The sequence below is a fragment of the Taudactylus pleione genome, unplaced genomic scaffold (genome assembly GCF_031769625.1).
Source record: "Taudactylus pleione unplaced genomic scaffold, aTauple2 ptg000309l, whole genome shotgun sequence".
NCBI lineage: Eukaryota > Metazoa > Chordata > Amphibia > Anura > Myobatrachidae > Taudactylus > Taudactylus pleione.
Window position 1 is genome coordinate 9438442 of NW_028284710.1, and position 27494 is coordinate 9465935.

At 44.1% G+C, this 27494-nt stretch overlaps 1 protein-coding gene across 3 annotated transcripts in view; it reads right to left on the reverse strand.

Moving 5' to 3' along the window:
- MARCHF6 (membrane associated ring-CH-type finger 6) overlaps positions 1-27494 on the reverse strand; it is a 222465-nt gene that overhangs the window by 154063 nt on the left and 40908 nt on the right. For all 3 annotated transcript variants that reach the window (XM_088442345.1, XM_088442346.1, XM_088442344.1), the window contains exon 3: positions 3729-3802. In XM_088442345.1, coding sequence (XP_088298471.1) covers positions 3729-3802 — 74 coding nt within the window. The remainder of the gene's footprint in view (positions 1-3728; positions 3803-27494) is intronic.

The window sequence follows — 27494 nt, forward strand, 5'->3', positions numbered from 1 at the left end:
GCTCTTCTCTAAATCTTGCTCCCATAACGAGTAAAGTAAATATTTTTCTGTTCAGCTGTGAAGGATTAACTTCGGCAACTTCGAATATCAGCAAGTCAGTGACATGCAACAAAGTGATCCTCACCGTTCTGTAGCAGATACTTTATACACAGGAGCATGGAATCGGTATGATTTACCGCCGAACCCATGCCCGGCGGTTGGAATCCCGACAGCGGCATCCTGGCAGAGGAAATTCCGATCGTCCTAAGGTAAGTATTGACTAACCTATATCTACCCCCTAACCCTAAGCCTCCCTTAGGGGTGCCTAATCCTAACCTTCCCCCCACTGCCTAACCCTAATCCCCCCTGTAAGAGTATGGCCTCCTGTGCTAATGGTTGTGCATCTTTGGATGCAGCCATTAGCCCCGGGTTTATCGCACAGGGAATTTGCATAATAATTTAACAGCTAGGGCCGTTAAACCATAAAAATAAAAAGATATATAATATTAGAATCCATGACTAAGCTTTAGACAAACGCATATCAGAGATCTCTTCTGCATTATGACACGGGGTAAAGTAACCTTGGGGGCGGAAAAATAGGATCGCAGAGTAAAGTAAGCTAGGGGGCGCGAGAATAGGATCGCATGCAGGCGTTGGCATATGCCGTTACTAATACAATTGGAGATAACTGTGTGACTAGGTGGTCTACAATTTTGATATTTGTGTAATGTAGTTGTAATTTTCATATCTTCTAATTTTGGGATGCTATTAGTAGCTGCTATTATTCTGGGCTAAATTAACATAGGGTGCCTTAGAATATTTTGTCCAAATGTATGTTGGAGAATGCCCGGGTGTCGGAAATTACCAAGGAAAGGACACTGGAAAAATAGCAAGGACATTGGAGAACATGTATTGCATTTGCAGTTGCTAATCTATGTGGAGAAGATCCGATTACTATGCAGATGTGTCCACATGCATCTTACCTCCGTGCGCTACAAGTCGCATTAAACATAACGCGAGTGCCCTGCAACTAGGTAGCGCCGAGAATCTTTTTGTTCACTGTTTTACCTTCAAATGTATCTTAAATACAAAGCAATGTGAATTGGACGCACAAGCATCTTCTTCTGATTAAAATGATATGCAGCAGGCCTATATTCTGTGTGCGACTGCGGGTATATCTGCATGCTGCTTGTGCATCCTATTCACATTACTTTGTGAATAAGATACATTTCACGATAAAAAGTTGCATGAAAAGACGCTCGGTGCTACAGTCACGCCACTGCATGGCGCTACGCAAGGAAGGAAGATGTACAATTGTTAGTTGTAATTGACTTAATCTAAGGTAATGGTACTCAACTTTAACCCTCAAGTTTTCACAAAAGTTCATATTTTGAGGATTTCTGTCTGCAAAATAGGTGAACTCACCTCTGTGCATGATTAAAGAAATCCCAAAACATGACGACCTGTTGGTATGACTTGAGGACTGCCATTGAGAACCACTGAGCTAAGGTATTGTTCACAATACCAAAACATTTTCAGTGTCTTACCAACTCCACATTGGCTCCCGAAATATGGGTGCCCCTGCAACTTGGAATTACAGATATGTCCATATACATCTATCCTCATACATCTACAAGCCGCACCATAAATAACGCGGGAGCTCCGTGTCACTCGATAGCGCTGAGCGTCTTTTCATGCAACTTTTAACCTTCAAAGGCGTCTTATTCACATAGCGATGCTAATAGTTAGCTCAAGCAGCTTCTGCTGATTAAAATGATATGCAAGCAGGCCTATGTTATTTGTGCGACTACAGGTGTATCTGCATGCTGCTTGTGCGTCCTATTCACATTGTTTTAGGAATAAGATACATTTGAAGATAAAAAGTTGCACGAAAAGATGCTCGGTGCTACAGTCATGCCACTGCATGGCGCTACGCAAGGAAGTTAGATGTACAATTGTTATGTGTAATTGACTTAATCTAAGGCAATGGTACTCAACTTTAACCCTCAAGTTTTCACAAAAGTTCATATTTTGAGGATTTCTGTCTGCAAAATAGATGAACTCACCTCTCAAAGTAGTAAGATGAATGTGGACACATCTGTAACTTTACAATTGTTATGTGTAATTGATTTAATCTAAGGCAATGGTACTCAACTTTAGCCCTCTGTGTGCAACTCTCTTCTGTGTGTAGGTGTATCTGCATGCGAAATGCTACGTTACAGTTTTACAGCTGCTGACTGTAATGCAGCATTTCGCATGCAGATACACCCACACTCACACACAGAATATAGGCATGCTGCATATTATTTTAATCAGCAGAAGCTGCATGTGTTAACTATTCGCATCGCTATGCGAATAAGATGTATTTGAAGGTAAAAAGTTGCACGAAAAGATGCTCGACACTACCAATTCACACCACGGCATGGCGCGACTAGAAGGCCTGTTTAGTGCACAAGGAGGCTAGATGTATGTGGACACATCTGTAATAACAAGGGAATTTTTAATGCCATTTAATAAAACTTTTACCCTAGTGCATTGTATTACAAATCTTGAATTATTAAAATAAAAATTACACTGGTGAATAAAAGAATTTCCCCTAAATTACTGTATACGCATGAGATGAGTTTTAATACTTCAAAACATGCAAACACATGTATTTGGCACTGGTGTAAAAAAAACTACACACACCAATAATATATTCGATAATTGCAATGTGTGTCCTTACATTGAGAAACAGCAAATATAAAGATTATTCAGATTAAACCACCCTATTACATCTGAATGGCATTTAAGGACCATATGAAAAATATAGATACTAACTGAAAAAGTGTCACAATTATTGTAATTTTGTACAATAGTACCCTTACAAGATCCTGGATATTTAGTAGGGTGAGGTATCTATTGATCTCAGAAGATTTAAAATTATTCACTTATTGCTATATTTTTTGCTAAACTTGAAATTACATAAAGGTCAGACCCAGAGATCGACAGATCGAGAATTAGAAGCGATATCACACTAATATTCACATAAAAAAATTATATTTTTAAAACGTAATTGACACTAAAAGCACAGTTGAGAAAAAAAAAAACGTTTTATGGCACATGGGGGGAAATCAATTCAACACGAATTGAATCGCGCCTGGAGGGAGCTCCCGAAGCCATTCAATTCAGTGCGCTGTTATGTCGGAGAATGCCGGTTCTCGCGCCTAAAGTGCCGGACGCGTGGCTGTTAGCGAAGCAGGAAAACGCGTGCTGAGCACTTTTGTCGGATATCTCCTTGCATCCCCAGGGGGTGCTAGAAGAAATCCTTAGCCCGCCCAAACACCGCGTTGAATTGAATAGCTTCGGGAGCTCCCTCCCACAACTATTAAACATCGCATTGAATTGAATTACCCCCATAGGAGTTGCATTTCCTATGTGAAATATATTCTGCTACAAACTTGGTGCCTGCCTTACTGCATTATTTGGATGCATATTAGGCAAGCATGAACTTATTAAAAGTATTGTGACGCTTACTGTTTTTTCTTTTGTACAAACACTGGACAGTTTTTTCTGCCAAATCAGCAATATAATATAAATAAGACAGTTTAAGCAAATCATCCTTTGGTTTACAAGAACAGAGATAATTTATAGTTTATGTGTATAATGACATATCCTGAAATTATGTGAGACACTAAAGCAGTTAGTGTCAAGTTCTGCAAAATCAACTTAGTATCTGTTCAATTAAAGCACTGAAGAAATAAACTTACTTGGAGTAAAGGCAAATCTGTGCTTGCATAATTCACAGTATTCTTTCCTGCTGTGTTTAAGCCACTGAACTAAGCTGAAAAATGAAAGTGCAACATACTGTAAAGAACATTACAAATAACATTACAAGCAAACAGATTATTCAGATTTAACTGTTGAAATATCGTGCTTAACCTAGACTTGTGTGCCAGACGACAAACAATTTACTGGTTACACTATATTGAATCTTTTACAAAGAGTTGGGCCAAGGTGATAACTGGGTGATTGCGTGATTTATTTATTATGTGCATCAGCTGAGATTTAGGGGTTTATGTACTAAGCCTTGGAGAGAAAAAGTACCAACCAATCAGCTCCTGTCACTTTACAGGCGGTGTTTGAAAAATGACAGGAGCTGATTGGTTGGTACTTTATCTCCAAAACTTAGTACAGAGACCACCATGTCTTCATAGTAACTATAGGAAGAGTAACTATGGGAATGCGTCCAAGGAGTATCAATTAATGACTTTCTGAATAAAGGGCCTGATTCAGAGCCGGATGCAATTAGCGCTCGCTCGTCCTGAAAATAGGGGTGGCTATTCAAATGAACCGTTCGCTGTTTGCGGTCTGTTCACGCCTCTAGGTCTGAACGAGCGAACAAAACTTGCGGTCGTTTTTTGGGAAACTACGCCCCCTGGCCGCTCGCATCCTACGTCATGTCCGCTATTTATTAGATTAATCGAGTACATCGAACAGGGTATGAGCTGCTCGCTATTCTTGTGGTTGGTTTTTGCTACCACAATTTTGCAAGCAGTTCTGGCTAAAAAAAAAACCCAGTGACGTGGTCAATGACGCTGCTGTTTTAAATATGCACACCCATAAAACGCCCGTTTTGACCTTTAAGCACGCCTGCGATCGGATCTCCACTCCCCGTTTTCAAACACCTTCCCCTGTTACCACCCACATACGCCTCATCCTGTCACTCAAATTATCAGGCATTCGCTATTTTGCGAGCACATGAATTTCGGCCGCACTGACTGGTTCGCGCATGCGTATAACGATCCATACGCATGCGCAGTTGGGCAAACATCGCTCGGAGCGAACGAGCTGCCGCTTACGAGTGGCTCTGAATCAGGCCCAAAGTGCTTCCATTTAAGAAATCTTTATTTTATAAGTAGTTTAGAGTATTATTTTTCAATAGTAGCTTTAATTGTGACTTTAAAAAAAAAAAAAAAAAAAAAAAATTACAATCTATCACCACTTACTCCGCATGGTATATGCACAGCAAAAGACTACACTGAGTGGGTAGGTCTCCATTGACGAACATTATCTATGGTCAAAGCTCTCAAGAGTTCCACTTTCAAATAAACTTAATGCTAAGGGGAGATTTACCAAGAGCAACGTTTATGGCATTTTGACACCAAGATTTAAAACACACTACTTAAGCCGTTTTGTATTTCAGGATATAATTAAACTAAGAAAGAAAAGAAAACACTTCCTCTACATTTTCTCAAAGCCCAGTCTGCTCAGCAATGGGTCATTGCTGGAAAGGGAGCTGATAAATTAATATGCTGAAGTAGAACTGGGACCCTCATGGTACCCTGGATAGTGAATAAAATAAATGTACGTTCCCACTATAATGAATAAAATATAGATGCTCCCATAAAAAAATAAATTTTATAGTGTTCTTTTGTATAAAACAGGGACCTCAAGGAGCAGTGACAGTTCATGTTTTCCAGACCACCTGTGGATCTTTTAAAATGTGTTAGTAATAAATACATATGTACCCTAGCTAGGGGATGTAGAGATATTTGACGATTAATGCAGGCCATACATCTGCCGGGCATTTCCTTGATGCTGATCAGTGATCTGATACGTACTCCAATGATCTGCACTATTTTGTGGGAGTGAGGAAATACATGTTGAAAATCCCCAATTCCAATCTTTTTTGGGCTGAAATCAGCAAATAGAGATTGTCCAAAATGTTGGATTTTCACAATACCCGGGGCCCAGTCATCTGCAGAATGGGGAATTGCTCCAATCAATTGCAGATGTTTGGGACCCACATGTTTGGCCACCCCTGGTATAAAACATGCAATTAATACTGCCACCTTATTAAAATATTATGTCCCACAATAATTTTAAATAACTTTTTTCCTAACACATACTAACCTAAAATCATCTTACCTAATTTGATGTAATCTCTGTGGGTATTAAACACTAAGGAAGCAATGGAACAATGCAAAAATATTTAATCTTAAAAGATGTGCAACCAATTAGGAAAGGTCTCATCTGTGATTGACTGAGCGATGTAAGAGACCGCTCCTATAAGTAGACAGGGCTACCAGAAACCATCTTCTATTGCATCTGGTGCTCCTTGGGAGCACTCAATGTCATTCATAGGTATTTGTTTTGTTTCCCCAAAATCGCAAATAGATTAGGTCGAATCAAGAAAACAGCAAAGTATATTTATTCTTCATTCCTTTTCCTTGAAATACTCCATTGCAGTCATTATAGTGGGTAACTTCCTTTAGGTTAGAGACAGGCTAGATAAAGAGCCCTATAGACCATACGTAAAGCAACTTCTCCTCTAAACATTGGTCTGAGTAACTTCCCAAACAGTTTCTGAAAAATATATATAGCCTCTCTGACAACATGGGTAGAAAACCTGGGCTGCCATAGAGTATTTCAAGGTGAATAAATATTATTTGCAGTTTTCCTTTTCAATATTCCATGGCAGCCATTACAATCACATGTACCCAAGCAAAATAGTACCGAGGGATAATAAGAAAGCTAAGCCACGTATGCCAAATAGTCAAGAGAGTTTATTTATTTAAGTGGATTTATGGAGGTACAGATGTGTCCTCACTCATCTTTGCTGCAATCGCGCCAAACAGCCCCTCTTGGTGCGCCCGATACTGTGAGACTCTGCTAGCGTCGGGTGTATTTTTTGCTGAAAATATATCCAAGTTGTAATGCAATGCGACTAGGACGCACCAGGATACTGCGCTGATTAATTTGATATGCGACACTTAATTCAGCATGTGAAGTGCTACAATGTAGCAGCTGCAGCTTTATTCCAAACCAAGTTCCATGTACAGACTCAGTCGCACACAGATATAGAAGTGTCACATATCAAATTAATCAGCAGTCTCCTGGTGCGTCCTAGTTGCATTGCGACATAGATGCATTTTTGCTAGCAGAGTTGCACGAGACCTGTTGGCTCACTCACTCCATGTCAGTATAGAACATTATATCTAATGTGATAGTGACTATATAAAGTATGCAAAGATTTCCAAACTGCTCCCTTTCAAAGCATGGTTACTGTAGTCTGAGCAGTTTATGTACAAAAGGTAGCCACTATTTATGAGGAGTGGGTTTTCAGGATCTCTAGCACCTTATGCCCATTTATTTTGTATGCCTGCATGATTACTTCTCTGATCCATCCTAAAAAGGCATGTTTGAAAAGGCCATGACCTTCCCTGGGTCCTCTTGTAATCAAGAGCAGCAGTTCTGTATTCCCTCACTACTGGATACCAGTACAGTGATCACAACAAATCTAGTACACTTGGTTACCACTCCTTTCAGCCACAACTTGTGGGTAAAAAGATGGTAATAGAACCCCCTGGTTGATATTACATGTAGATACAACTCTGGCAAGAAAGTTGCATTACAACTTAAAATCCCCTTCATCTTTGTATATACTAAAACAGGGTTCCTTGCTAGTAACTCTATAACCATTCTGGCAAAATTAACTGCCATTAGAACATAACAAAAGAGGAAACCTCATCACCACTTGAAAAAAGGAACTTATGAATTCTACTGAGGCTAACTTGGTATACAATAAGGCAAAGCACCACTGATATTTGTACATTGGGCACGATTCTATTCTACGAGATGTGAATAGCGCCGGGAATCAGCTCCCGGAGCTATTCAATTCTGCGCAATGTTAGATTGGGGAAGGCTCGTTCTCGCGCCTTAAACAGGGTGTTTAGGCGCGAGAACAGGCATTCTTCGACTAAACTTCCCGGCGCGATGTTGTTTTCCCGGCGCTAAGGGCAGAAAACAGCATCGTGCCTGGACTTTTGTCAGATTTCTGCTCGCATCCCCGGAGGGGTGTGAGAAGAAATACTTAGTCGGGCTAAGCAGCGCGGTGTACTGAATATCTCCGGGAGCTCACTCCCGGAGCTATTCACATCGTGTAGAATAGAATCGAGCCCGTAGAGTGTGGACAAGACTTGAATCCATTCTTCAGAAAGTCAAGAATGTGTGGAATGGTTTATTGTATGAATCTAACACAATTACACTCAATGTCATCATTTTCAAACTGTGTTTCTGCCTGCAAATGTGTGGATTACAAACTCTGGCACAATCACACACTGCACATCCTTTATGCTATCTTTACCTGAATGATAATCACGTGATTTGCACAATTATACCTGCTATGAGAATTTATACATATCTGTCTTGAGGCACAACTGTTCTCACATGACTATGTTCATGTTTTATTTTGTGTCCTTGCAGGTCTGGCATTGTAGAACTTTTGATAGAGAGAAACCTGCTTGTGATCCAATAGGGTCAATAATTCCAAGAAGAGACAACACATGTGCCAGCTTGCTCATGAGCCAACCCTTATGGTGGAAGAAAACATTGCTAATAGTTGAATCCTTTCCTTACTGTTGGGCACTGCTGGATTTACAGCTGATGCACCAAGAACTGTGTCTGGACACACCTTTCTTATGACAGTATTATTTTGTTTTGTATAGTATTTACTTGCACACCAAGAAATGTTATTATAGAACAAGATGACTGTACTTTTCACAATCCAGGCAAACTCTTGTAAAACAGTAATTACTTGTATTGTCTTGGAACTCACAGCATGTTCCAACCTTCCTATTACCAGCATGTCATCCAAATATGGTTACATACTGACTCCATGTTTAGTTAATTCAGCCACAGCACTTTTGCTAAAGGTTCTTGGAGAAGGCCATAAGGCAGACAGGTGAATTTTAAGTGTTGGCCCATGACCTCAAAACCCGAGAAAATTTCTATGCTAAAATTGAAATATGAAAGGAATTAAATAGAAGCTCTAAAAATATAAGAAAATATCCTTTGCTTATAGATGTCGCCAATTCCATTCAAAATTGTTTAGCATTGACAACGTTCATGAGTCTCCTCAAATACAGAATAGTGTGAACAGCTCTTGAGTTTTTTGAAAAAGGGAATAGTTTAGAATAAAAGTCTTTGCCCTTCTGATGTGAACTGGGGCAACTGTGCTCGCCTTGATTAAGGCTTATTGAAGGCCACCAGCGATGCAGAACCTGACCAAGTCTGCTGTTAAGAGATGTGTTTCAACCAGATCAATGATCATATAAACCCCTGTATTACAGTGAATTAAAATAGAAACAGAATGAAATATATTTTTTATTATATATCACACACACACACACACACACACACACACACACACACACACACACACACACACACACAGCCTTGCAAAAGTATTCACCCCCTTGGCTTTTTGTTACATTAGACCCTGTAATGTATTTTATTTTTTTTATCTGAATTTTATGTGATGGCTCTGCACAAAATAGTCTAATTTGGTGAAGTGAAATGAGAAAAATATATATAAAAAAAGAAAATTGGCATGTGCATATGTAATCACCCCCTTTGCTATGAAGCCCCTCAAAAGTTCTGGTGCAACCAATTACCTTCAGAAGTCACATAATTAGTTAAACGAAGTCCACATGTGTGAAATCTAAGTGTAGCGTTCCCGCTGGGCTGTTTTAGCGGGGCGCGGCGCCCTCTTTCTGGAAGGCAAAAAGCGCCCTGTCCTCTAAAAGGAGGGCAAAAAGCGCCCTGCCCTAACAGCCTGCGGGAACTGCCTTCACCCGCGGGTCGCAGTGTCCCGCGGGTGAAGAAATGTGCGGTGACCCGGTCACCGCCGGAGAATAGACGCCGGGCACATCTATTCTCCCTGTCTGCAGGGATTGGGGGCTGCCCGGCGTGTCCGTAAGTGCCGGGCACACCCCCAAGAGTGACGGAAAGGGCGCGCGCACAAACGTGCCCTCTCTAGCTCCGGCGCGAGGCCTCGCGCCGCAGCTACAGTGAACACTATAAGTGTCATATGATCTGTCAGTATAAATACACCTTTTCTGAAAGGCCACAGAAGCTAAGCAAGAGGCATCACACCATAGAGACCAAGGACACCTCCAAACAAGTCAGGGACAAAGTTGTTGAGAAGCACAATTCTGTGTTGGTTTATAAAAAAATATCCAAATCTTTGATGATCCCCTGGAGCACCATCAAATCCATAGTCATCAAATGGATAGAACATGGTACCACAACAAACCTGCCAAGAGAGGGCCGCCCACCAAAACTCACAGACCGGGCAAGGAGGCCATTAATCAATCAGAGAGGCAGCTCAGAGACCAAAAGGTAACCATGAAGGAGCTGCAGAGTTCCACAGCATGTGACCACAATAAGCCGTACACTCCATAGAGCTGGGCTTTATGGAAGAGTGGCCAGAAAAAAGCCATTACTGTGGGGATGTTTTCCAGCAGCAGGGACTGGGAAACTGATTTGAGTCGAGGGGAAGATGGATGGTGCTAAATACAGGGATATTCTTGAGCAAAACCTGTTTCAATCTGCCAGTGATTTGAGACTGGGACAGAGGTTCACCTTCCAGCAGGACAATGACCCGAAGCATACTGCTAAAGCAACACTCGAGTGGTTTAAGGGGAAACATTTAAATGCATTGAAATGGCCTAGTCAAAGCCCAGATCTCAATCCAATTGAGAATCTGTGGTCAGACTTGAAGATTGCTGTTCACAAGCGGAAACCAGCCAACATGAAGGAGCTGGAGCAGTTTTGCCTTGAGGAATGGGCAAAAATCCCAGGGGCAAGATGTAGCAAGCTCATAGAGCCTTATCCAAAGCGACTTGCAGCTGTAATTGCCACTAAAGGTGGCTCGACAAAGTACTGACTTTAGGGGGGTGAATAGTTATGTACGCTGAAGTTTTCTGTTATGTTGTCCTAAATGTTGTTTGATTCACAATATAAAAACAAAAACACAACTGCACAGTTGTAGGCATGTTCTGTGAATGAAATGATGCACACATTCAAACAATCCATTTTAATTCCAGGTTGTGAGGCAACAAAACATGAAAAATGCAAAGGGGGTGAATACTTTTGCAAGGCACTGTAATATATATATTAAATATATTTTTTTATTTATTTTTTTCTCTATCTGTGCTAACTAGTTTAGGAGATTGAAAAAGAAACAAGGCAGGCAGCATTGCAATTCCGTCCTTGCTAATATGCAAATGCAGCAGAAGGTGCATGACACCCCCTGCTGCATTTGCGCTCCCAGCACTGCAACTGAGGTCGCAGGCTGGGATCACCATCGAGATCATCAGTCGAGATGGTGGACGGCCCCCGGCCAGCTGAGTAAGCCTCAGCTTACTCCGGCTGGCCAGCTTACGACGCCAGGAAACTGCATCTGTGGACGCAGCTCCTGGCCTTGCCACTCCCGCAAAAAGTTTCCAGGAATGCCTAGCATTCCCGTCCCTGCACTACCCCTTAAATGCCTCTGCCTGGCAATTAGGCAGAGGCTGTGCGTGATCACGCAGGACCCATTCTGCACATTTGGGAATCTGCATTCAGCATTGTACATAAATGCAATGCTGAATCAGCCCCTAAGATCGCTAATAAAATAAGAGTTATGGTATAACATACCTTTGTTAACTCTTTTTCTTCAAGGTCCATGGGGTCCACAGCCATTACGTTGGGTATGAATCCCGGTCACCAAACAGTTAACACAAACGAGCTCTCTGCTCCCAAGATGCACCGGGTTTCCTCCTCATATACCCCACCTCCTGCCTCAGGTAGCCAGTTCATTACCAAGCTCAAGCAGGCAGAGACAAACAAAGGGTAAGAAAGAAAAGACCCTTACTTACGAGTCAGGACTCTCAAGAGAAGAAACTACGGAAAACCTCCCCCAGAACTACAGGTGCGTCTGGGTGGGTGTCCTGTGGACCCCATGGACCTCGAAGAAAAAGAGTTAACAAAAGGTATGTTATACCATAAATCTTATTTTCTTCTTCGGGGTCCATGGGGTCCACAGCCATTACGTTGGAGATATCCCAAAGCACTAACCCTACGGACGGGGACACTCCTGACTCTCGGAAGAGAGGAGAATCCTACGCCCGAAGGAGGCATCCTGAGGCAAAAGTGTCAAAGGCATAAAATTTGACAAAGGTATGGATGGAAGACCATGTGGCTGCTTTACATAATTGCTCAGCAGAAGCACCCCGGCGGGCCGCCCATGATGGACCTACCGCCCTAGTAGAATGTGCCGTCACTGAATCCGGCACACGCATACCAGCCTGTGTGTAAGCCAATGAAATTGCCATGCGAATCCACCTGGCCAGTGTGTTTATTGGCTGGCCAGCCACGCTTATGACAACCATAAAGCACAAAAAGTGAATCGGACTTCCTCCATTTGCTCGTGCGTTTAACATAAATTCTCAACGCACGGACCACATCCAGGGAAGCCTCACCTTGTGAGAGACTTGTGCCCTGAAATGCTGGAACTACTATTTCTTCATTAATATGAAATTGAAACACCACTTTCGGAAGGTAACCCTCCCTAGTACGTAGTACTGCTCTATCTTGATGAAATATCAAGAATGGCTCCCGGAAGGAAAGCGCAGCTAAATCCGACACTCTACGTGCAGATGCCATAGCAAGGAGGAATACCGTCTTTGCTGTTAGCCACTTGATGTCTATTGAATTTAAAGGCTCGAACGGAGGAGCCTGTAAAACCTTCAGAACTAGAGTCAAGTCCCACGGAACAACCGGGGAAACGAAGGGAGGCTGAATCCTCAACACCCCCTGAAAAAAAAAAAAAAAGTCTTTATATTCAGTCTCAGAGCAATTTTATGTTGGAACCAGACTAAAAGAGCTGACACCTGTACCCTTAAAGAGGCCAGGCGTAGCACTTTTTCCAGACCGATTTGAAGAAAATCCAGCACTCTCGATATCAGGAATTTATGTGGATCATACCCTTTCAGTTCACACCACTGAAAGAAAGTATGCCAAAACCCTAGAATATATACGGGCTGAGGATGCTTTCCGTGCCTTCAGCATCGTCCGTATAACAGACTCAGAAAACCCCTTTTCCCTCAAGACGGAGGCCTCAAGAGCCATGCCGTCAAAGATAGCTGATGAAGATCCGGGTACCAGCAGGGACCCTGTAGCAACAGATCCGGTCTCAATGGCAGAGGCCATGGAGTGTCTATGGAGAGAGACCGTAGATCTGTGAACCAGTGCCGTCTCGGCCATGCCGGAGCTATTAATATGACGGTGCTGCCCTCTTGTTTGCTCTTCTGCCCAGAGTGGTCAGAAAGATCAAACGGGGGAAACAGATATACTAGCTTGTAACGCCACTTTACTGTCAGTGCATCTACAAACTCGGCTCTCGGATCTCTTGTCCAAGATCTGTACCTGTGAACCTTGTTGTTCCTTCTTGATGCCATCAGATCTATTTCTGGTAGACCCCACCTGTCCACAAGGTTCCGAAAAACCTGTGGATGTAGGGCCCATTCCCCTACATTTATCTCTTGCCGACTGAGAAAATCAGCCTCCCAATTCAGGATTCCTGGAATGAACACGGCAGATATCGTGGGCAGATGAGTCTCTGCTCATACCAGGATTCGTGATACCTCTGCCAAGGCGGCCCGACTCCTCGTGCCCCCTTGATGATTTAGGTATGCGACCGCGGTGCGATTGTCCGACTGTATCTGCACCGACCTGCCCTTTAAGATTTCCTGGGCCTGCACTAAAGCTTTGAATATAGCTCTTAGTTCCAGAATATTTATCGGTAGCCGGCTTTCCGTCACTGACCACTTTCCTTGGAAAGTGTGTGACCCAGTCATCGCCCCCCAACCTTGAAGACTGGCATCGGTTTTGACTAATGTCAAATCCGACACCCAAAAGGGGCGACCCTGCCTGAGATGCTTTGTCTGCAACCACCAGGTCAGGGACAACCGTACCTCTGGAGAGAGATGCAGCAGCTGGGAACCTGATCGTGCGATGATCCTTGTTCCAACGAGACAGACTGAATTGCTGCAGTGGTCTGGAGTGGAATTGAGCGTATTCCTCCATCCTGAAGGTGGCCATCATCGACCACAGGACCTGCATGGCTACTAGAACGGATATTTGCCTGTTGCGAAGCAACCTGCGTATTCGTCATTGTAGAGCAAGGATCTTTTCCTCCGGCAGATATATTCTCTGCACCACGGAGTCCAATCTCACTCCCAAATGACACATCTGTAGTACCGGACAGGGTGACGACTTTTGCCAGTTTATGATCCAGCCGTGACTGTACAGACATGATACTGTCAGCCTCAAATGATCCTGTAACTGCTGTGGGGACTGCCCCAGCAACAGGAGGTCGTCCAAGTAAGGCAAAATCCTGACGCCTTGGCGCCTGAGGCATGCCATCATCACTGCCATCACCTTGGTGAATACCCGAGGGGGCGTGGACAGGCCAAACGGCAGGGCCTGGAACTGAAAATGTTCCTCCCCTACCGCAAAACGAAGACATTTTTGATGAGCCTGTGTGATTGGGATGTGAAGGTAGGCATCTTGTATGTCAAGGGATACCATATAGTCCCCCTGTTCCATTTCCAACACAATCGATCGCAATGTTTCCATCCTGAACCCGGGGGCTCTAACAAATTTGTTGAGCTCTCTCAGATTCAGAATAGGCCGGTATGACCCATTCGATTTCTGAACCAAGAACAGATTGGAGTAAAACCCATCTCGGAACTGGTTCTCTGGCACCGGAATCACTACTTCTGATGCTAGTAAGGCAAGAATAGCTTTCTGAAGGGCCAAAGCTCTTTCTGAACCCACCTGCGGGTTTACACAAAAGAACCTTTGAGGAGGAGTCCTCCAAAACGTCAGGGCGTACCCTCGGGAAACAACTCCCCGAACCCAGGCATCCTCCGTCGTGGGGTGCCAGGGCTCTGAGAACCGAAGCAGTCGGCCCCCCACCCTGGGATCCCCCAGGGGGAGGCCTGTCCCATCAGGCCACTGGTTTATCCTGGACGTTTGTTCTGCCAGGGCTTCCTGGGTCCTGCCTTTCTTGGTGGAAATCTCGCTGAGAGCTGACCTTTGGCCTTTCCCTGCGGCAAAAACCCCCCAAAAGGACGCCCTCCTCAATTTAGACGAGGTTGCTGATGGCAAACCTGCCGTCTTTGAGGCTGCCATGGAGGATACAATTTTGTCCAGTTCTGGACCAAAGAGCACACCTCCTGTGAATGGAAGGAATTCTAGGGCCTTTTTGGACCCGACATCTGCCCTCCAATCCTTCAACCAGAGGATCCTACGTGCCACCACGGACTCAGCTGAAACTTTAGAGTAAAGGATCCCTGCATCCAAGGCGGCATCACCCAAATAAAAGGCCCCTTCTCTAATAAAGGAGATAATATCCAGTTGCTCCTTAGAGGCATCTGGTAAAGTTTTGGCCCACTCCTCAATAGCTCTTGCTACCCAGGCAGTGGCCATAGCTGGGCGGGTGGCCGTTCCTGCCAGCGAAAAAATTGATTTGAGACAAGTCTCCAGTCTCCTATCAGTGGTTTCCTTCAGCGAAACTGCTGGGATTAGCAAAGTGGTACGTTTAATCAGCTGTGCCACATGCGCATCAACTGATGGTGGATTCTCCCACTTGGCACAGTCCTCTGCTGGAAAAGGATATAGAAGCGCCTTCTTTTAGAAGAATGGCTTATCTTATCCGGACGGACCCAGGCTTCCTCCATAAGTTCTGATAAATGTTCAGACTTTGGGAATTCTACCTTAACCACTTTTTGGCACTTGAACAGGGGGGCTTTCCTAAGCGGAAGATCCCCTTCCTCGATATTTAACACTGATTTTACAGCCCTTATCAGAAAAGGGACATCGGCTACTGGGAAATGATCATCACCCTCCTCGGAGCTAGACTCCTGCGAAGAGTCCTGTGCCTGTTCCTCCTCGGAGGAGGCACTCGAGTACTCACCCATGTAAGGCGGTACATGGCGCCTAGATTTAGGCTGCTTTGGCTTGACAGCCTGAGGCTGAAAAACCCCCGAGGATGATGCCATAACCTTACCAGCACCAGGATCCATCCAAGGCGGCCACATCATGGGCATAGGATGCATCTGCTGAGACAAACCCCAAACCGGTGGTACCGGGGAAGCCAGCCGTTCCGCCACCTGAGCCATAACCTGAGAAAATGACGCCCAGGGGGGCTCAGGGCCTGAAACAGGCAAACTTAATTGGTGTCGTGGCTGTCTGAAACAGTTCCCACAAAGCCCATTTTTTAGAAAGTCCTGTGGGGACAAAGCTGCCGTGCAGGCTACACAGGATATCAGCAACGGGGCTCCCGCCACCTGACCCTCAGACTCCTTAGACATATCAACTATGCCACTGGTTCTGAGTGTATATGTGCTGCTTTCTACTCTCAACCCACACACCTGTAGCAACGGAAGGGGAGAGACAGTGACAGTATACAGGAATTACAGTTCTTTTACAGAAGAAACAGTATCCATAAACAACAATCACATGTCATGCATAAATACTCTGCAAGCCATATGCATATAAGCTCTCACTACCATAATCAACCTCAGCTTAGGTAGGATAGAGCCTTGTAAAAACCTATTCCAGCAGTAGGCAAGGTATACAGGGAGACTGCCCAGCGTTCCTCTTGTAGGAGCAGCGTTCAGAGAGCAACTGACATACACTCTGGCTGCCCTATATGGAGGCTGGGAGGTGTAATCCACAATCAACTGTGCCAGAGGACTGAACTAGTGTGTGGATTGGTGGAGGGGCCGCCGGGGAAGCGTACCTCCCCTATGCTGCTTGGACCTGCCCGGTAAACTGACCTGGCCGCCGCCACAAGCCCCGGCTGGTCAGGAACATCAAATCCGGGCGGTCTAGGCTAGGAGAACAAGCCGTATGCCTCCTGACTGCAGTGCGCCCCCGGCAAGTCTCACCGCCGGAGGCCGGACCGCCACGTGGTCAAATGATCCAGACTATCCACATAAATAAGTCTTGGATGTATACATGTAGTATTGCAGGTGATTCTGCGCCGAGTCAGATTTCTGATATCAAGATAGAGTCTCAGTATGACTCAATGTAAAAAAAAGGCTTCACATAGTGTATTTACTTTCATTTTTAAATAAGTTATTTCCATACAAACCAAGACATATTAACAATGTTATCCACCAATAGTAAAGAGTGACTGCGTAACAGATCAGGAACAATATGTCGCCTTAAGGATAAACAGGATAGTAATTAGTCAGTCTGGAGTACAAATAGTAGTCTCCTTTCTAAGCATAATTCTGTGTAATTTATTTTGCGTACTACTATTTGTCTTAATTAAGCATCGATACAGGTGCATCTTACCTCTAATGAGAGGTGATATTTAAACATGCAATGAGAATTACATTTTAGACTGCCTTTGAGAAAGCTGTCTGTGACAGGGATATTCGTCAGGCCCACCACCAGAGGTCTCCTCATTTTTGTTGGACCATTCACTAAACATTCTTCCCGGGAAAGGACTCCTGTTCTAATAAGGAACCGTATAACTTGAAGATAAGCCACTCTGAAACAAACTATCTTTTGGAGTTTACTATAGCCAAGGGACTGCACAGGCTGCAGGTTATTATTACCCTGCTGGACATTGTTACTTCTACCCTAAGTGACTAACCGGCAACTATATACACTATATGGATCCTATATTCAACCAATATACAGTGATTTAGTTTTGCGGAACTGGTCCTTCCGCCTGGTGGATTATATAAAATATATACCCCCATACACATGAGTAATAGGTCTAACTACTATTCATTTGAATGATGTATATGTCTTGACATTTTTAAGAATGCACAGTGTGCTTATTAAATGTGTTTTATTCCTTAAATGTTACTCACAAGGTTTTTATTTATTTTTATAGCATAATTTGTTTTACATGCACAATACATATGGTAACATTAGTGCAATGATAGATTTGCAATTTATGTGCTGTTTAGTGTAATCAATTTAGCTCCTTTTTTGATTGTGATATTCTAGACTTATCTCCATGACCATTTGTTAACTATTAAAAAACAAAAAAAAGCCAGACATAATTGCTTGACTAATTGCTATAAACTGTTTCAACTTTTACCCGTTGTTTGGACCTTCCTGGTTTATATAGCTCACTATATGCGAGTTAAGTATTTGTCCTTTGAGTCACAGACACAACTATCACAGATGATTCACATTCATGGGAACCAAGGGTATTACCCCAAGTAGAATTACAGTGTCATAGACACTACCTCTAGTGTATTCCTAAACACATTTAATAAGGGTTCCTATCAGTGCCGGAGAGTACTTTTCCTTTTACAGACTATCCCTAGGGTCTTGTTTTCTCATTTGGCTGCAAATTCAAACACAACTTTGTTATGCCAATCCCATTTCTAATTTTGCCAAGTGTCTATTTTAAATCAATTTGCATACCCACATATTTCTCACATAGGGGCAGATTCAATCAGCGTCATTAGCAGAAAGGAAAAATCTGCGTTAAATACACCATCTCTGGGACTTAACGCATGGAGTAAAGGCCCCCATACACTGCAGCAATCGTGAAATTTGCAATCGATTGTGTATAAAAAGGTTTCCCTTTTTCAATCGATTGCAAATTGCACGACTGCTGCAATCAATCTCTGATATATGGGGGCCTCGAGACATAGATACCTGCAATTAACGGAATCTATGGGTAAACAAGCATTACCTTTGCAGTAAACACCACAAGTAATTGAATCTGCCACATAAACTTTAGTCTACAACAGTGCAGTCTCAAAGGCCAATAAAGGAAATCCAGTCCAGGACCATGTAGGGGATCCTTGAAAACATATATCCAAGCCGGACAAATGGGTTGTTAACGTCAGATGATTCAGCTCTATTTCGGTCCAAGGAAAATAAAGAGAGTTATGGTATAATATACCTTTGTTACAGGAAGTCAGTTATCAAGCCCAAGCAGGAAAGAAAAATTGAAAAAGGAAGGAAGTACCCTTGCATTCCAGACACACACTTTGTAAGAAGAGGCAATCACAGAAATACAACATAAAATAATTTCCCAACAACAACAGGTGCGTTAGGGTGGGTGCTCTATGGACCTCGAAGGAAAAAGAAAAAAAAAAAAATTAACAAAAAAGTATGTTATACCATAACTCTTTTCTTTGGGTTCCATAGGGTCCACAGAAATTACCCTGGGATGTCCCAAAGTAGTTTCTCCTAGGGGTGAGGACGCTCCTGTGTCTCAGTAGAAAGGAGAATACTACGCCCAAAGGAATCATCCAGAGAGGCAAATGTGTCAAACGCATAAAATTTGACAAAGGTGTGGACGGAAGACCACGTGGCTGCCTTGCAAATCTGTTCAGCAGAGGCACCCCGTCGCACCACCCACGATGGTCCCACAGATCTCGTAGAATGTGCTGCAACAGTGTCCGGAACAACAATATCAGCTTGTGGGTAAGCTTGAGAAATTGTCATACGCAACCATCTGGCCAAAGTCTGTTTATTAGCTGCCCAGCCTCGCTTATGACAGCCATACAACACAAATAAAGAATCTGTCTTTCTAATGGAGCTAGGGCGGTCTACATAGATATGTAGAGCCCGCACAATATCCAATGATGCTTCACCAGCCGAAAGGCCAGCAGCTTGCAAAGCCGGAACCACAATTTCTTCATTCATATGAAACAGAGATACCACCTTATGAAGGTAGCCGGCCCTGGTACGAAGAACAGCTCTATCCTGATGAAATATTAAAAAGGAGAGCAAAAAGATAAGGCTGATAAATGAGACCCTGCGGGCCGAAGCGATAGCTAGAAGAGAAACGGTCTTCTCTGTCAACCACTTCAGGTCTACTGATTTCAGGGGTTCAAATGGAGGAGCCTGTAAAGCCCTGAGTACCAATGTCAAATCTCACAGGGCCACCGGGGGAACAAAGGGAGGCTGAACCCTCAGAACACCCTGAAAAAATATTCTTACATCAGACAAGGTGGCAACCCTTCTCTGAAACCAAACCGACAGTGCAGAGGCCTGCACCCTCAGAGTAGCCAGACGGAGACCTCTGTCCAACCCGGCCTGAAGAAAAGAAAGCACTCGCGAGACCCTAAAACACCTTAGGGTCATTCTTCCTCAGTTCACACCACTGAAAAAAAATGAGTGCCAACTTCTGTAATAAATGCGGGCAGAGGATGGTTTCCATGCCCTCAACATTGTCTGTATTACAGAATCGAAAAAACTATTTGCCTTTAAGACGGAGGCCTCAAGAGCCATGTCGTCAAAGACAGCCAAGGAAGGTCCGGATACAGGCAGGGACCCTGTATTAACAAGTCCTGCCTTGGAGGAAGAGGCCACAGATTGTCTATGGAGAGACTCTGCAGGTTGGTGAACCAATGGCGTCTGGGCCAAGCAGGAGTTACCAGCATTACTGTACTGCTTTCCTGCTTGACCTTCCTGATGACCCTGGGAAGAAGGGAAAACGGAGGAAACAGATACGCCAGTCTGAAATTCCACCTGCCAGAGCATCCACAAATTCGGCCGCAGGATCCCTGGTCCTGGACCCGTACCTGGGAACCCTGTGGTTGTGCCTTGAGGCCATGAGGTCTACCTCTGGAAGACCCCATATGTCCACTAGGTTCAGAAATACCGGATGATGAAGAGCCCATTCTCCGGAATGTATATCTTGCAGACTTAGGAAGTCAGTTTCCCAATTTAGGACTCCTTGTATGAACACTGCAGATATTTCCGGGAGGTGGCATTCTGCCAAGACCAGAATGTTTAACACTTCCAACATGGCAGCCTGGCTCCACGTGCCTCCCTGATGGTTTAGGTAGGCTACTGCGGTGGCGTTGTCCGATTGTACCTGGACAGGCCTGCACTTTAATATTTCCTGAGCCTGAACAAGCGCTCTGAATACTGCCCTTAGTTCCAGGACATTTATACTGTAGACAGAAGACTCTCTTGCCGTCCACTTTCCCTGAAAAAGTGTGACATCCTGTCACTGCACCCCATCCTTGGAGGCTGGCATCGGTTGTGGAGAACCCAATCTGGAATCCAGAATGGGCGACCTTTGTTGAGCCGAAACGTCTGCAACCACCAAGACAGGGGTAGTCACTTCTGGCGAGAGACTGATTATCTGTGCCTTTATTAGGTGGTACTCCCCTCTCCAGTGAGAAAGGATTAACCTATGCAATGGTCTGGAGTGGAACTGGGCGTACTCCACCACATCGAAAGTCGACACCATGGAACCTAGGACTTGCATTGCTGCATTTATTGATACTGATCGGCTGAGAAGAAGCTTGCATATCTTCAGCTGAAAAGCCGCAATCTTGTCCTCTGGCAGATAAATCCTTTGTGCCAGAGAATCCAACCTTACCCCTAGATGCACCATCTGCTCTACTGGAAGAAGCAATAACTTTTTCCAATTTACAATCCACCCATGTCGGTATAGACACACTACCGACAGTCTGAGATGACGCTGCAACTCTTGTGACAACTGAGCCAATATCAGCAAGTCGTCCAGATACGGCAGAATCCAGATTCCCTGACGCCTGAGGCAGGCCGTTATTACTGCCATGACCTTGGTAAACACCCGAGGGGCCGTTGATAATCCAAAAGGCAGTGCCTGAAATTGGAAATGCTCCTGTAAGACTGCGAACCGCAGGAATTGCTGGTGGGATTGTGCAATTGGCACATGAAGGTATGCATCTTGGATATCCAAGGATACCATGAAATCCCCTGGCTCCATGGCCAACAAAATCGACCGCAGAGTTTCCATGCGAAACGGGTTGAGCCCTCTTTGATTCAGAAACCCAACGGGTCTCACAGGCCTATTATAAACCTAAGAGGTTGGAGTAATATCCCTTTCCCAGTTTATTCACTGGAGCCGGGATTATAACCCTTGATATCAGCAGAAAGTATATAGCTTGCTGGAGGGCCAAGGCTTTCGCAGAACCCGCTGCCAGAGTTGTGCTGAAAAACTTTGTGGGGGACTTCTCCAGAACGTAAGGACGTACCACTGGGAGACCACCTCCCGAACCCTGGCATCAATTGTTGTAAGATGCCAGGCGTCTGAATACTGAAGAAGCCGGCCTTCCACCCTGGGATCCCCCAGAGAGAGGCCCGTCCCATCAAGCGGCAGGCTTGACATCTGACCTGACAGCCGGACGTCTGTTTGACCAGGACTTCCTAGACTGTGGTTTCCTATGAGCATTGCTTCTGGCGGAAGACTGACCTCTTGCTTTTCCTTGCGGCCGAAAGGCTTACCGCTTAGGTTTAACAGTGGATGCCGAAGGTAGACCAGCCATTTTAGAGGCTGCCACTGTAGCCACAATCTTGTCCAACTCTGTGCCAAACAAAATGCCCCCCGTGAACAGAAGGGATTCCAGAGCTCTCTTGGACCCTGTATCTGCCTTCCAATTCCTCAGCCAGAGGGCTCTCCGGGCCACCACTGAAACCGCTGATGCTTTGGAGGATAATATCCCCGCATCTAAAGCTGCCTCTCCCAAGTAGGACGCTGCTCCTTTAACATAAGAGATGGTTGTCAGCTGTTCCCTGGAAGCTTCTAGAAGAGAAATTTCCAGTGTCTTCATCCATTCCTCAATGGCCTTAGAGACCCGAGCTGTAGCCATGGCTGGTCGGGTAACCGCACCAGACAGAGAAAATATTGCTTTAAGACAGGCTTCAAATTTCCTATCTGTGGGGCAATTAAGCGAAGAAGCAGAAGGTATAGGCAATATAGCACTCTTAACTAAATGTGCCACATGTGCGTCCACTGATAGGAGGAACCTCCCATTTAGTGCATTGATCCACTGGAAAGGGGTATAAGGCTTCCACCTTCCTTGTAATATGGAACTTCCTATCTTGCAATTTCCATGCTCCCCCCATGAGATCCGAAAGGTGCTCAGGCTTGGGAAACTCAGGTTTTATAACCCTCTGGCATTTAAACCCTGGAGCCTTTCTTTGCACTGGCTCCTCCTCGTCAATGTTTAGCACAGCCTTGACTGCCCTAAATAGATAAGTGACATCTGCAGCTGGAAAACTGTCTTCCTCGTCTGAGGGCGATTCCTGAGAGGAACCCTGTGTATCCCCCCGTCGTCAGAAGATGTACCAGAATCTGAAGGCTGAATGGTGTATGAAGCAGACCTCCTTCTGGACTTTGGCTGTACCGGCCGAATCGTCTGTTTAGGCTGCTGAACAGCTGCTAACGACGAAGCCACATTCTGACTTGAATTAGCATACATGTCCAACCAGGACGGATGCATCGGGGGGAAAATCATAGCAGGTTCCAAATGCTGAGAGGGCCCCATCATTGCAGCTGGCCCAGGGGCTGCCAATCTCTCAGCAACCTGTGCCATAATCTGGGAAAAGGAAGTCCAGGGGGGCTCCTGCCCAGAAACTGGTAAATTTGACTGATGTGGAGACTCCTTGACACAGCGGCCACATAACCCATCCTGTATGAAATCCTGTGGCGACAACCCCGCTTTACAGACCATACATGATACCAGCACAGGAGCCTCAGCCACCTGTTTTCAGACTTTTGGACATACTAATATCTCTATTGATATGCAAAGTCTGAGTACAAATGTGACAATGTTTCACACCCAATATACACACCTGCCACAGTGTGTTAAATGAGGGGAAATAGCAGTGATAGATTATGATGGTCAGTTATTCAGATAAAGGCAGCATAACACACAGTAGATTTCAAAATAGTCACATGCAATGCATATAGATTCATAGTTTGATATATATATTATAACCATATGCACCAAGCTCTTTTAGCCACTACCATATAGCCATACATGACACAGCAAAGGCCTGGTAGTATATTGAGCTCTGTATAACCTGAACACCGTAGAGAGAGGTATACAGGGAGACTGAGCCAGCCTCCCGAGAACCTAGCCACCGAGAGCACCTGAGAGTGGTCACTGGCCGACTCATATAGAGGGATGCTGGGAGGAGCAACCAGGAGGCGGGAAGTCTTACGACTGAACCAGTATCCAAGTCGGGAGAGGGGCCACATGGGGATAGAATACCTCCCCTCATGCTGTATGGATCCACCAGGCACACTGACATGGCCGCCGCCATCAAGCCCCTGGCTGTCAGGATCCCTCATGTCCCAGTGGTCTAGTGCCGGAGACAGTTTCCACATGGCTCTGCACAACAGCGTCCTCTGGCAGGTCTCCTACCGCCGAAGGCATGGACTGCCACACCCGGTCCCCCTCGTCAGCGGCCTCAGGGAACCCCTTACCTGCCGTCCCCAATGTTTTCCGGTTGCAGTCTTGGGCTGGTGAGGCCCGCCGAAAGTACTAGCCTGACGCTAGAGTTGCAGCCTGGCAGGGGAAGACGGAGTGGCAGCACGAGCGTATATATAGATGCTAAGCGCTTCAGGTCTCCCCTCCGTCAGCCACACGCTGCCACTCGGAGAAAAAGAAAAAAAAAACGTTTGGGGACTGCTCCTGCAGTCCCACTGACCGCATGCTGCTCCTGCGCCAAACAGCAAAGAACTGACTTCCTGTAGCCAGGGGCGGTGGAGGAGGACCCAGTGCATCCTGGGAGCTAAAGCTTGTTGACTGTTTGGTGCCTGGATCACTCCAGCTACATCCCAAGGTAATTTCTGTGGACCCTATGAAACCCGAAGAAGAAATTGTATCTACCATAGCTGAATCTGGGTCCTCCAGCTTATTCTTCTAACCATTGTTTCAATATCTCCAAAGACATCAGCAGTAAAAAAGCAGGTAATTTCAGCAAAAGTTATCACTAAATTGTGAATGTTCTCAACTAATTAACTGTCAACTTTCCATAGGTGGGAATTATTAGGTCAGGAAAGGCACTACTAATTTAAGCCTTTTTTCCATCCCCCTTTATTAAGCAAATTTGAAGAACCATTCTTCTATTTTTTTCCTAAATACCTAAACTCTTGAATTACCTAGTGTAGTGATAGACAACGTGTGACACTCCAGCTGCTGTGGAACTGCACATCTCAGCATGCTCTGCCACAATTTTGTGTATGCTAAAAATGCGGCAGGGCATGCTGGGGCGTATAGTTCCACAGTAGTTGGAGAACCACAAATGGCCTACCTCTGACCTCCAGAATGCCTCAAGGGAAACCAAGGCCTCTACACTCATCCAAACCACTACCACAGGGTCCAGTCTGATCTGCCGTTCTGCATGCATAAAGAAAATTGGACGTGGGAAATTCAAAACATTTTAATTGCCCAAGTCTCCTGAAACCTAGCAGAGTTGAAACTCACAGGTAACCATCCTGTCCTTCAGTTTCGCAGGGTATCTGGTGCATCCCCAGAAGATAAGCCCCACTGCCTGCACTAACTAGAAACAGGAAAAGACACAGGAGAAGACGAGAATCTCCTACATATACAATCATGGGGCATGCCGATAATATCTAGTACGGAGTTTAACCCACTGTAATGGTTGCCATAGAGTATATAGAAGAAAAGGAATGATCAGCAAGCATAATTACTACTGTTTTCATACATAACTTGAATGCTGTATACCCATATTTTTTTTTGTTTGGGTACATTCCATCAGGGCTGCTATGGAGTCCAAGAAAGAAATAAGCAAAATATGTTTAACTATTTATTAATTTCTTTGAAGAACTTCATGGCAGCACTAATATTTCCCTCCCACATTTCTGTTCGGATATTTTTCAGAGGCAGTTTGAAAAGTCACTTAAAGAAAATGTTTTGCCTTTAAAAATATTTAAAAAATTGGCACTTTAAATCTAGCAGCTAAATCCCTGAAATCTCGCAGGGTATTTCATTTGGCCCCATCTCTCTACTCAGCTGAACAAGAATTAACCCGGTATCAAGAGAGAAGATTTACAATGTCTAGATAGATCGTCAATAGGTTGACACCAGATGGATAACAGGGTCAAAAGGTCACCATAGAAAAGGGCGTCACATGGTTTTTCATGATTTTTAGGGTTAGGCACTTGGCAGAGGGTTAGTGTTAGGCACCAAAAAGTGTTAACCATTTCTGTATCAACCATTTCACCCTGTCAACCTTAGTTCCCTGAGGAAGTTTGGCTCAAACGAAACGCGTTGGAAGTTCCTACTCACGGTTTTCCAAAGCTTGCAGCAATTGCAGAAACACCATTGCTGTCTGGAGTTCCCAGAATTCGGTACCATTTTGGTTGGACTACCCAGATCCCGGGTTGGGTGATTCATATTTGTTTACATGCATTGTGTCAAGTGGTTTTCATGTAAGTGTTTTTAATCCTCACTTTTTTTGATAAAGTCGATACATGCTACCTTATGAGTTTTTTCTGATCTTGTTTTTGGTGCTGTGCTGTATTCCGAATTTGGAGGCTTTAAAGAAGTATTGGGTCTTGATTCATCATACCATCGATCAAAGTGGAATTGAGATAAGCTTAAATATTCTTATTTAATGTACGCACAATACTTACCATAATAACCAAACAGGTTTTGAAAATACTACACTATCAGCGCCTTCTTGTCTTGTTGTTTGCAACCTTAGTTCATGTAGACATTTTAACTGTCAACCATTTGACCCTGTCGGCCTTCTGGAATGTCGACCTAGTGACTGTCTATATAGATACTTTTGATCTTTTATGCCACACCCAACGACACCATGGACTTCTTCAAAAAATGACATCATAAATTAAATAATTTACTTTTTTTTTTCTCACCACGGGAACGCCTTTATTTATGGGAACACCAATTTATTATGGTATTTATAGAGGCACTATGAATTAGTTTTAAAAATAATGGGGGCATTAGTAATTATTTACTTCTGGAGCATTATCTTTTGACACTATTAAGGTCAAGTATGCGCCAGTGTATGCTGGTGTTTACAGTGCCAAAAGAGTATGCACTATATAATAAGATTATGAACCTCATATTCAACGGCCAAAGATACCAGAAATGGCTCAGTATTACTCAGCATTTTTTTGGGACCACTACCACTCGACTACCAAAGCCAATAATAGTTTGCAAACCACCCCACATTGGATGCAGTTTGAGTTTTCAGTCTCCAAACTACAATATAGTAAATCCTGCAGTTAGGGACTGAAAACAGCATACAGTTTACAAACTGCCACTTAGGATCTATAGAGTCTACAATGCTCATCTAGTATAATGGATCTATTCAATCTATATAATATTTGAATATGACCTGTCCTTTCTCCGCCATGCGCAGTGGGAGTGCACCCACCATCGGATCCTACCGCAAAGATGGAGACGGGACAGACCAGGAGAGGAGAACTGGCTCAAATTAAGTATAACAGTGCAGAAGCAGTCCCGACATATGAAGGGTCCGAGACTACTTGTGTTTATATAACATAAGAACATGATGAGACTCCTCTTTCGGGATCCCAGCAAACTGCACAACATATATCTGCAAATATATAAAACTTAGTGAGGAAAAGGAAAGATGCTGAGTTCACAAGTTTGTCAAAATCCCAGCACAAATTACTTTTGAAATTAATGTTATAATGTAGAAACGCCTATTAAGTAGAAGAGGAAACAACTTCTTAAAAAAAGGCAGGGTCACAATAAGTCTTTATAAGCATATTAACTGACAGGACACTAGTAGATTAAAGATATTTTTCTTTAGTGACAAACCGATCACAGCAACTTACTAATTAGTCTAGTGCTGAGGGTTATAGGAAGGCATCTGGCTCAAACCCATTTTTAGTTAAGGGTGCATAAAAACAT